Source organism: Scomber scombrus, chromosome 3 (assembly GCF_963691925.1).
Source record: "Scomber scombrus chromosome 3, fScoSco1.1, whole genome shotgun sequence".
NCBI classification, from domain to species: Eukaryota; Metazoa; Chordata; class Actinopteri; order Scombriformes; family Scombridae; genus Scomber; species Scomber scombrus.
The window spans coordinates 32,679,007-32,691,046 of record NC_084972.1 but is presented as its reverse complement, the minus strand read 5'-3'; the positions used below and the strand labels follow the sequence as shown (position 1 = coordinate 32,691,046).

At 37.4% G+C, this 12,040-nt stretch overlaps 2 protein-coding genes across 2 annotated transcripts in view; one reads left to right on the top strand and one right to left on the bottom strand.

Annotated features, from left to right (window-relative positions):
* Positions 1-852: 852 nt before the first annotated feature.
* Positions 853-5,993, bottom strand: psmf1 (proteasome inhibitor subunit 1; the record flags this gene model as incomplete). The annotated part of the gene is given in 4 exon segments (XM_062416129.1): positions 853-1,047; positions 2,396-2,478; positions 3,164-3,316; positions 5,763-5,993. Coding segments are annotated over 4 exon segments (560 nt in total), but the record flags the coding sequence as incomplete, so codon positions are not given.
* A 1,963-nt stretch (positions 5,994-7,956) lies between these two features.
* Positions 7,957-12,040, top strand: part of pigu (phosphatidylinositol glycan anchor biosynthesis, class U) — an 11,473-nt gene continuing 7,389 nt past the window's right edge. Inside the window, exons 1-6 of the mRNA XM_062416353.1 lie at positions 7,957-8,086; positions 9,114-9,178; positions 9,501-9,560; positions 10,529-10,591; positions 11,313-11,422; positions 11,572-11,672. Of these exons, the coding sequence (XP_062272337.1) occupies positions 7,957-8,086; positions 9,114-9,178; positions 9,501-9,560; positions 10,529-10,591; positions 11,313-11,422; positions 11,572-11,672 (529 nt within the window). The remainder of the gene's footprint in view (positions 8,087-9,113; positions 9,179-9,500; positions 9,561-10,528; positions 10,592-11,312; positions 11,423-11,571; positions 11,673-12,040) is intronic.

Sequence of the window (12,040 nt, the reverse complement as noted above, 5' to 3'; positions counted from 1 at the left end):
GACTGATACTGTTGCATCATTCTGGTTTATAGTTTGGGTCAGTGATAAATAAGGGTTGGTAAGATTTAGCAATTCAAAAATATCTTTAAAATTGTTTTAAAAGCAGCATCAGGTTTGTTAAAATGTACATTTAGTATTTATTTTGGTTTTATATCATTTAAAATGATGTTTGCACCATTTTTTTTAACCAAAAGTAAAACTGAATTCTCCTGAAAATGTCAAATGGTGTAACCACAAAAGAATGATACATGTTACATATTTTATCCACCTAGAAAGAAAGAAAGTAAGAAAGAAAGAAAGAAGAGAAACAAAGAACAAGAAGTTGGAGGAGGAGAACGAAAGAAAGAAAGAAAGAAAGAAAGAAAGAAAGAAAGAACAAAAGTGGAGGAAGAAGAGAAAGAAAGAAAGAAAGAAACAAACAAAGAACAAGAAGTTGAAGGAAAGAAAGAAAGACAGAACAAGAAGTTGGAAGAAAGAAAGAAAGACAGAAAGAAAGAACAAGAAGTTGGAGGAAAGAAAGAAGGAAACAAACAAACAAAGAAAAAAGTGGAGGAAGAAGAGAAAGAATAAACAAGAAGTTGGAGGAGAGAGAGAAAGAAAGAAAGAAAGAAAGAAAGAAAGAAAGAAAGAAAGAAAGAAAGAAAGAAAGAACAAAGTGGAGGAAGAAGAGAAAGAATAAAGAAGTTGGAGGATATTATTATTATATTAAAGACGTTTTCTTTCTCTTCAAAGCTTTTTTTTTTATCTCTTTTCGTACCTGCAGTTACTTTAGAATCATTATTAATCTTTTATAAGTTATTAAACATTTAGTTTAATGTGATTAAACGTTGCTCCATCTGCGTCATCACTAACCACGGCTGGCGAGGATGTCTGTTGGGGATGCGGAGCGGGTCGCTGTCCTCTCTGTCTCTCCTCCTCCGCTGCTCCTCCTCTTCCTCCTGCTCCCTCCGAGTCCTCGTCTCCGTCCTCTGCGTCTTCGGTCTGTCCTGAGGAGGAAGCAGCTGAGTCTTCACCTTCTCCGACAGACCGTCCGAGTCCTTGTAAACGCTGGAAAACAATATCAGATCATTAGGTACCACTTTACAATAAGACTGCTTTAGTAAAAGGGTTTATAAATGGCTGTAAGTGTGTTATTAATTAGATTTTAAACCTTTAATTAACAGTTATAAATTAGTTATAATATAATTTCCCCATACATCAATGCAGGGTCACTATTTGGCAAGATGAAGGTCTGCTACACTGCTGCATTTTTATCAGGCGGGGAGTTCCGGTCCTCTGAAATGATGCCAACGCGGAAGTAACTTAAAACTGCATTCTATCAAAAGGCCACCAGGGGGCGACCGTTTTGGTGTCAAAAGGACTTCCGTCTCTATACAAGTCAATGGAGAATTCACCAACTTCTCACTTGATTTCTAACCTCAGTAAACGTTTTCAAAATGTGTTTATGGTCTCAATCGCTAGTTTAAAGCCTTCTTCAATGCAGTATGATGTTCATTTGGGACATTTTGGCCTCCCTGATTTTATATGTGACGATAAAGCAGGGTATGCATTAGAGCGTGGCTACGTCGTGATTGACAGGTTGATTGGTTCACAGGTTCAGGAGGGCGCCTCATGCTCCTCCTGATGCCCATATAAGTAGAATCCGTGATTTTATTTTACCCAGCATGCACCAGAAATGTTCAAGATGGCGCTGCTCAGATCCGATACTATTGGCCTCCGAGCAGCAGTCCACAAACCAATGGGTGACGTCACGGATGTTACGTCCATTTTTATATACAGTTTATGATTTTTATCCACCAGGGTTAAATAGATGATCAGATCTTTGTCAGTCAGCAGATTCTTCCTTCATCTATCTTGATGTTTCTCACCATTTCATTATGCGCATTAATTTATGAGTTAAAGATATTTATAACTACTAAATGGAGCCTTATAAAGTGTAAATATATCACCATTTACTAATGAATTATTAACATTTCTGACTGCTAAAAGGAGCCTTATTTTAAAGTATGATACACTTCCATTTATTTATGACTTACTAATATAAACACAATCCATTTTTGTCATGAAATGTGAATACAGATATCATGCAAAACGTTTTATTTACTTTTTATTCATACATGTTAATAATTTATTAGGAAATGGTGATATATACTTCATATTTTACAATAAGGTGGAATTTTTGTGTTAAAATGGTTTGTAACTCATAAATAAATGCTCATAATTTGATGCTAAGAAACATGAAGACAAAGCTAAAGATCCAATCTGAGATTTAGCAACACAGATAAATATGGGAGCACTATTTGGCAAGAAACTGTTTTTTCTCGCTGTGATTGTAAAAATTATCCTCGAACGATCAATGAACCAAAAAGAATCACACACACACACACACACCGACCTGTCAAATGTTCGCAGCTGGTCGGCGTCCACGTGATCGCTGATGTTCACCGTCAAGTCCGACACCTGCTGCGTGCTGGAGTTCTACACACACACACACACACACACACACACACACACACACACACACACACACACACACACACACACACACACACACACACACACACACACACACACACACACACACACAATGTATGCATTAAAACAAGACAGAAACATTCAAGAAAAGGATCAATATCTTTTTAATCAGACTTTTAATTGAACTTTTATATTATATTATTTATTCAAACTTGTCTTTTATGTTATGCTTTAACCTGTTTTTACTACTCGGACTTTTCCTTTTTATTCTATTATTTATTTCCTGTTTGTTTTCCACCTTTTTATCTCTGGTTTTACTTCATCACATTTCCTCTTAAAAGTTGTTTTATTGTTGTATTTTCTTCTTTTCCTCACATCTCTGATTTTACCCCCTTTATTTAATAATTCATGTATTAATCTTTTATTATATTTGGCTATTATGAATGTTTACATTGTTATTCTACCTCTAGACTATAAGAATATAATGTTAAACCTCAATAAAAATCAGTAAACACAGCTTTAGATCTGTCTGCAAGGGTTCAACTAATGTAGAAATGGATGTTTGATATAATTATTTATTTGTTTTAATTATATTCCTGACTCAGTTCTTTTAGGAGTCCAGTTTTAAAAGCATATCTAACAGCTGGTTGGTGAAGAGGGGAGATATCTGTTGTGTTTGTGTTTGTACCATCAGGTTGAAGATCAGCGTGGAGTCCACAGCGATGGCTTTGAGCAGCAGCTGGACGTCTCCGTCTTTGGCTTTATATCTCAGACTGTAGAGCTCCTTGTTGCTGCTCCAGTCAGACGGCAGCAGCTCCGACTTCTTATCACTGCTGCGGGGCTGGAGGAGAGGAGAGGAGGAGGAGAGGAGAGGAGAGGAGGAGAGGAGGAGAGGAGAGGAGAGGAGAGGAGGAGAAGGGGAGAGGATAGGAGGAGAGGAGAGGAGATGAGAGGAGAGGAGAGGACAGGAGAGGAGAGGAGGAGAGGAGATGAGAAGAGGAGGAGAGGATAGGAGGAGAGGAGATGAGAGGAGAGGGGGAGAGAGGAGAGGAGGAGGGGAGGAGAGAAGAGGAGGAGAGGAGGAGAGGAGAGGAGAGGAGAGGAGGAGGAGGGGAGGAGATAAGAGGAGGAGAGGAGGAGATAAGAGGAGGAGAGGAGGAGGGGAGGAGATAAGAGGAGGAGAGGAGAGGAGAGGAGAGGAGGAGGAGAGGAGATGAGAGGAGAGGAGAGGAGAGGAGAGGAGGAGATGAGAGGAGAGGAGGAGAGGAGAGGAGAGGAGGAGAGGAGAGGAGAGGAGAGGAGAGGAGAGGAGAGGAGAGGAGAGGAGAGGAGAGGAGAGGAGAGAGGAGAGGAGGAGGAGAAGAGATGAGAGGAGGAGGGGATGAAGGAAGAGGAGGAGAGGAGAGCAGAGTAGAGGAGAGGAGAGGATGAGGAGAGGAGAGGAGAGAGGAGAGGAGAGGAGAGGAGAGGAGGAGAGATGAGAGGAGGAGGGGATGAGAGAAGAGGAGGAGAGGAGAGCAGAGTAGAGGAGAGGAGGAGAGGATGAGAGGAGGAGGAGGAGAGGAAGAGAGGAGAGGAGGAGAGGAAGAGAGAGAGGAGAGGAGAGGAGGAGAGGAGAGGAGAGGAGAGGAGAGGAAAGGAGAGGAGAGGAGAGAGAGAGGAGACGAGACGAGACGAGAAGGAGGAGAGGAGAGAGGAGAGGAGAGGAGAGGAGAGGGGGAGAGACACAGGAAAAAACAGAGACAAAAAGAAAAAGGGGGAAGATATTAGAGGTTAGGACAGTGAAGTGTGTGTGTCAACCTTTAATGTCTGAGTTGGATTGACCTCAGCAGCATAACCTAAAGATGACATTTATTATTCACATTTCTGTAGCAGTCCTTTAACTATAATGCAAATTAAGAAGGAAAAAAAACCTGAATAACGTCTTTATTATGAAGGGAAAGACACATTTATATATTTAAAAGTCACTAAAAGACAACAACACAGATTATTTTAACATGTTTTGTTGAGGATGAGTATGTTATGTTGTTTAATTTGTAGTTGTAGGCTGTGTGTTGTTGTTTTGTGTCCATGTGTTTAATACAAATAATAATAATAACACAAAATGAGAGGACAGTTTTTGGAGTTTGCTGTAAAATCTGTTAAAAATCTACTGGTTGATTTTACAATAAATATGTCAGTTGTTCTTTAAATATATATTTTTTTAACAACAGGAAGTTACTTTATTTGTTTACCCTGCTTTTTGATAATTATGTTTTTTAAGCTGCTGAATTGAGTCTCTAAATGGGGAATGGAGTGATTTACTTTACTGGTTTTGTGCTGTTACGTTTTTTTTTTTTAAATGTGTGCAGCTGGTAGTATTTGTGTGGTGAGTTTTTTAATTTAATGAATATGTTTTTTTATATTGTTTTATGTGTTTTTGTTATTCTAGGCTGTGTTTAATAAAAAATAATAATACAACAAAATGACACGACTGGTTTTGTGCTGTTTTATGTTTTTGTTGTTTTTCAAACGTGTGCAGCTGGTGGGTATTTTTGGTGGTTTATATTGTTTTATTTGGTTTATTTGTAGTTATAGGCTGTGTGTTGCATGTTTATGTGCATGCTTGTGCCTTTGTGCTCACACATGTTCAATAAAAATAATCATTAAAAATTAAATTATATATGACATGACAGTTTTTGGAGTTTGGTGTAAAATAAGCTTAAAAACAACTAGTTTATATGACATTAAAAATAAACACATTGGTCATGAATTAAAGCTAAATAACTTAAACTGGTTACACAGTGAGTCAGCGAGTATTGGTACAAAACTCCATTAAAAAACTCTCTAATTTAACTTAAACCTGATCAATAAAGGTGAATAACATGTTTAAGACTACATAAACATTATTAGCTCACACAGCCACTGTCAAAGTAAATAGCTCATTAATCTTTCATATATACATATATTTAAAAGTAATACGTCAGCTAATGTTAATGTGATGTTTGGAAAATGATGGATTTAGTGTTAAATTGCTGTATTTTAACTGTATATATTGCGGTTATCTAATGTTAGCCGATTGGCGTTACGGATTAATTGGTGACCTTGTTAATTGGTGCCTCTCTCACATTAAAAGCTACATTAAAAGAAGAAAAAAAATGCCTAGTGTAATTTAAGATACTAAACACAAATAAGAATGTATTTTAAAAAAAAGATTTAACTACAACAGCTCTTTTTTCAGGAGGAACAGCTACGTGACGGTCACCAATTAACACGGTGACCAGATAAAGCGTAACACCTGAGCTCACCTCGTCCCCGGAGCCGATGCACCGGTATCCGCTCTGTATCATCTCCCAGTGGATGAAGCAGACGACGGCGTCCTGCGGGCAGCTGATGCCGGAGGAGACGCAGGTGTACAACACCTCCAGGCCGGCCATGACTTAGTCTGTATGTTGATTTATAACCGAAACAACATTTAGTCCCGATGCTGCTGAAAGGAAAACGAAAGTCAGGACGGTGTTGTGACGTTGGGACGTGACGTAAAGACGCCAGCAACGGCCAGGTACTTCCTGTCAGCAGCTTTTCAGAGTAATAGTCTATTAGAGATAGATAGATAGATAGATAGATAGATAGATAGATAGATAGATAGATAGATAGATAGATAGATAGATAGATAGATAGATAGATAGATAGATAGATAGATAGATAGAATCCCATACATTTCAGAAAAATAGCAAACAAACAACATTATTTAACAGCATTTAACTGTCTTTTAACTGAATTTTCCTGTAAATTACCCTCAAAATCTAACTGACAAATAATGTCATTTAAATTGCATTGTACTGCTTTTTGTATTATGTTTTTTTCTGCTGTTTAAACTACAGTAATAAGTAATTTTTTACAAATAAGTTATTTTTTTGGCATTTTGATGTTAAGTCTACGGACATTTCTTATAGTATAGATAGATAGATAGATAGATAGATAGATAGATAGATAGATAGATAGAATCCCATACATTTCAGAAAAATAGCAAACAAACAACATTATTTAACAGCATTTAACTGTCTTTTAACTGAATTTTCCTGTAAATTACCCTCAAAATCTAACTGACAAATAATGTCATTTAAATTGCATTGTACTGCTTTTTGTATTATGTTTTTTTCTGCTGTTTAAACTACAGTAATAAGTAATTTTTTACAAATAAGTTATTTTTTTGGCATTTTGATGTTAAGTCTACGGACATTTCTTATAGTATAGATAGATAGATAGATAGATAGATAGATAGATAGATAGATAGATAGATAGATAGATAGATATTTTATTGATCCTTCATAGGTTTACAGCAGCTACATCCACACTTAAAAAAGCCACATGTAACATCACATAGAAACACATCTCTAACTATCCAGTGGAAAAGAAACTTTAAAAACGTATTACTAAAAAATACCCAAAAGTTGTACTAATAAAACAAATATAAGTAAAAGTGCACTGTAGTATCTAAAAAATATCTAAAAATAAAAGAACCTGCATACACAGTAATAATAATAAAATATTAATACAGCAGCAAAAACACAAATATAGAAATATTTGCAAGTAAAAAGCAGAAAGATGCAAATAGCAACGTACATAATGATGTTGAGTGTAACAATGAACTCTTGACATTAGAAACAAAGCTTCTCCAGAGCTTTCTAATGCCCATTTCAGTTTAATTCATCATCTTTTATTAATTTGTGATATTATCATCATTTATTATTGGAAACTTTTATTCAATCAGGATATTTCTGTTTCCTATGATAAACGTATAAACTTTATTTATAACCATGAACACGTTCAGGACTGAGTTTTGTTTTGATAACCGGAAGTTATTCACTGCTGTATTGATTCTAACTTTAAGGAGTTTTCATAATTGTGTTTTGATCCAACACATAAAGAGTCCGGCAGTGAACACAATCTCAGACTTTACGTTCCGCTTTCCCTGCAGAGATCTCCCTGTTTCTGTCTACTGACTCTGTGATCTGTGGATAAAACATTAAAAGGTTATTAATAACTCAAAAAATACCAAATGTCTTTTTTGCTGACTGAGTATCTCAAAATAATGACTTAGTAACACAAAAAAATGTAACTTAGTGATGCAAAATAATGAGTTTCTATCTTAAAATACTTTATAACTCACAATAATGACTTAATATGTCAAAATAATGAGAAACTATCCCAAAATAATGACTTAGTATTAGCTCAAAAATAAGACTTATCTTATATAAATTATTAGTATCTCATTATTTTGAGATAGTTTCTCATTATACTGTCTTATAGTATCTGTTTTTCATCATATTAGCAGAAATAGACTTCTATAAAAAGCTAATATTAAACATATTTATTAATGTATTTTATTGCGTGTGTAGTTTCCCTTTAAAGACAGCGGACTCCATTTCCCAGCATGCACCTCGCAGGGCGGCGACAGGCAGAGGGAGAGGAGCGAGAGAGAGGAGCTTCCTGGTCAAGATGGCTGCTCCTTTGACACTTCTTGTGATTGTGGCCGTCACAATCCGCGCTGCTCTGTTCAGATCCAGTTTGGTGGATGTGATTTCGGAGCGCGTGGAGGTGGTGTCTCCTCTGACTGCCTGGAAGAGAGGTAAGCCGGGCTTGGGACGCTTTTTGGGGCCTTTTTATACAGACTGGAGCTGCTGCTGCTGCCTCTGCTCAGGCTGCATCATGAGGAGGAAAGTGAGGAACCGGTTTAGCAACATAATGCAGCTGTGCATGCTTAAATACAGCTGAGCTTGCTTAAATACACACTCAGACAGCTTAATAATACTGTAATTAATTATTATTAAAATATAGCAGCTAGGTTTCTATTAGAGAAGATTTAAAGCAGTTTTAATTCGTATTTTCTTGTTTTTGAGCAGATAAATGAGGTTATTAGTTGTGTTTGTGTTGTATAAAGACACAAATGCAGCTGTGCATGGTTAAATCCAAACTCAGACAGCTTAATAATACTGTAATTAATTAAGTATAGCAGCTGGGCTTCTATTAGGGAAAATTTAAAGCAGTTTTAATTCGTATTTACTTGTTTTTTGTGCAGGACTAGTTGTGTTTGTGTGGTATTAAGATGCTGCAGCAGCGACCTGAAACACTGATTCAGACTTTTAGAGGCTTAAAAAGCAGATTAAAATGAACTAAGTATTTATTTTAAATGCTGTACTCATGCATAATAATGTTATAGCTGTATTTTAACACAAATGTCTCAGATTTTAAGAGGGGTTGCACTTCTACTGCACATGTTTTAAAAGTGGGTTTATTCAAATTAGTCTCACAGAAATATGAATTATAGCAGCAAATATCTATAAACAGTGATAGAAGAAGTATTCAGATCATTTACTAGAGTAAAAGTACAAATACAACAATGTAAAAATACTTCATAGCAAGTAAAAGTCCTGCATTAAAAATCCTACTTCTGTATAGCTTGATGTATTTTCTGTTCATATCTTTCAATTCAGACATGTTTCACTATTTTCTGACATTTTATAGACAAAAACCTGCAGCCTGAGTTGATTTGAAGCATTTATTTGAAGTCTTTCCTTCTTTTTAAAGCCTCCATGAAAACCAGATAATCTTCCCTACAGTACATGACCTGTGTGTGTTTGTTTGTTTGTTTTCAGTGGTTGAAGGTTTGGCTCTGCTTGACTTGGGAGTGTCACCGTACTCTGGAGATGTTTTCCACGAGGTGAGACACACACACACACACACACACACACACACACACACACACACACACACACACACACACACACACACACACACACAGCTTGATTACATCTATAACAAGTGTAAATCACACTGAATCTAATAATATAAGTGGCATATCCGTGTTTTCTGATAGAGTATTGATGCGGATCGTACCTCACTTTTCTCCCACAGTGTGAAAATCTCTAGTTTCAAACCTTCCACGCTCTAAATAACACTAAAATACACTAAAATAAGATAGTTTTTAAGGTTTATGTTTCTGCTCCGATCCCCTAAACGTCCTTCTTTCTCTTCCTCTTCAGACTCCTCTCATCATCTACCTCTTCCACTTTTTGGTGGACTATGCAGAGATCACATTTATGGTGAGTATAAACATCACAAACATCCTCTCTTTTCTTTTTTCTTTTTTTTTCTTTTAACCTTCGTGTCGTCCTCCCGGGTCAAATTGACCCCGTCTGTTTTGACTCTTCCTTCCTTCCTTCCTTCCTTCCTTCCTTCCTTCCTTCCTTCCTTCCTTCCTTCCTTCCTTCCGTCTGTCCTTCTTCCCTCCCTCCTTCTCTCTTTCTTTCCTTCCTCTCTCTTTCCTCCCTTTCTTCCTTCCTTTCCTTCCTCTATTCCTTCCATCCTCCTTCCCTCCTTCTCTCTTTCTTTCCTCCCTTCCTTCCTCCCTCCTTTCCTTCCTTCTTCCCTCTTCCCTCTTTTCCTTCCTTCTTCCTCACTTTCTTTCTCCCTCTTTTTCTTCCTTCTTCCTCCCTTCCTTCCTCCCTCCTTTCCTTCCTTCTTCCTCCCTTCCTTCCTTCTTCCCTCTTTTCCTTCCTTCTTCCTCCCTTCCTTCCTTCCTCGCTCTTTTCCTTCCTTCTTCCTTCCTTCCTTCCTTCCTTCCTCCCTCTTTTCCTTCCTTCTTCCTTTCTTCCATCCTTCCTTCCTCCCATCCTTCCTTCCTTCTTCCTCCCTTCCTTCCTCCCTCCTTTCCTTCCTTCTTCCTCCCTTCCTCCCTCTTTTCCTTCCTTCCTCCCTCTTTCCTCTTTTCCTTCCTTCTTCCTCCCTCCCTTCCTTCCTCCTCCCTTCCTTCCTCCCTCTTTTCCTTCCTTCTTCCTTTCTTCCTTCCTTCCTTGACTCAAGGACAACAGGAGGGTTAAAAAGAGGCAGTTTCAGTATTATCCAGAATGAAAACAGAAAAACTGAAATGACATTTTAAGCATCTTGTTTTTTTCTCTGCTGAATATAAACGGAGGATTTCGTGTGATGTTGCAGCTCTGATAAAGACTTTTCATCCTTTCAGTGATCTAATATAAGAGTGTGTGTGCCGTGTGTTTCTGTCTCTCTGCAGTTAGCCGATGTGATGACAGCCGTGGCTCTTTACCTCGCAGTGAAAGACTACAACAAACAAGTGGTGAGAAAACACAGAAAAAAGACTTCCAGCATGTTATTTTGGATTTTAAATCGTTTTTTGGGGGAAAAACTTAAAAATCAATAAACATCAAAGCTGTAACACGATACAGATACAGTCATTTATCCTCATTATCTTCTAATCTGACTCTTCATTTCTTGTCTAATTGATTAATTATTATTTTTTTAGTGTGTTGCACATAAAAGAAAAAAGACATAAAACATGCAGACTGTGTGAGATACAAAAGAGAAGTAAAGAAATACAGACAAATATATACCAAAGTGCAACAAAAACACTTAAAAAATGGTATAATTGTGTATAAAAGAGGAGAAAAATGTCCATTATAGTATCCTAAAGCACAAAGTGAGGATAATATTTAGATTTTAAGTCGTTTTTGGGCAAAAAATTGTTTATTTTCTGAGTGAAATCAATCATGGTGAAAACATTAAAGCTGTAACCCGATACAGATACAGTAATTTATCCCCGTTATCTTCTAATCAGACACTTCGTTTCCCTAATTAATCAATTAATTGTTTGTTTGTTTAGTGTATTGCACAAAAAAAGACATCATTTTTGAGATTAGGAAAATAGAACAATAACCAACAAATAGAAATACAGACAAATATATACAAAAAATCGTATAATTGTAAATAAAAGAGGAGAAAAATGTCCATTACTGTATAATATTTTGGATTGTGTGACATGTTTGATGTTAATGTTTCAGTTCAGGAAGCAGAAGTATGCGTTGGAGGCGGACCGTTACCCTCACGACTGTCACGAGCTCATCAGAAGCCCGACAGAAATGTTCTACATCCCTCTGAAAGTCGCCATGTTGTGAGTATTCAACAAGTTTTTGTAAAGTCTGTTTATTTCCCTTTTTAAATGGTTTCTCTGAAGTGTAAATATAAACAACCCATCGTAGCCTTTTATTGTTTTTGTTTGTTTTTCTCACTTTTTTTTCTTCTCTCCGTCTCTCGTCGCAGTTACCTGTTGAACCCGTTCACCATCCTGTCCTGCGTCGCCAAGTCCACCTGCGGTCTGAACAACGCCGTCATCGCCTTCTTCATCCTCTCTACGATAAAAGGTCCAGTTCCAGTTTTTAACCACGAGACGAGCAATATGACTTTTTTTATTTAAGGCCATTACACATTATTTTATTTTAGGATTTAACTCTCACTGTAACCTTCCTGTCGTCCTCCCGTCTGCTTTGACTGTTCCTTCTTTCCTTCCTTCCTTCCTTCCTTCCGTCTGTCCTTCCTCCCTCCCTCCTTCTCTCTTTCTTTTGTTTCTCTCTTTCCTCTCTTCTTTCCTTCCTCACTCCTTTCCTTCCTTCCCTCCTTCCTTCCTCCCTCCTTTCCGTCCTTCTTCCTTCCTCCCTCCCTCCTTTCCTTCCTTCCGTCCTTCTTTCCATCCTTCCTCCTTCCTTCCCTTCCTTCTTCCTTCCTTCCTCCT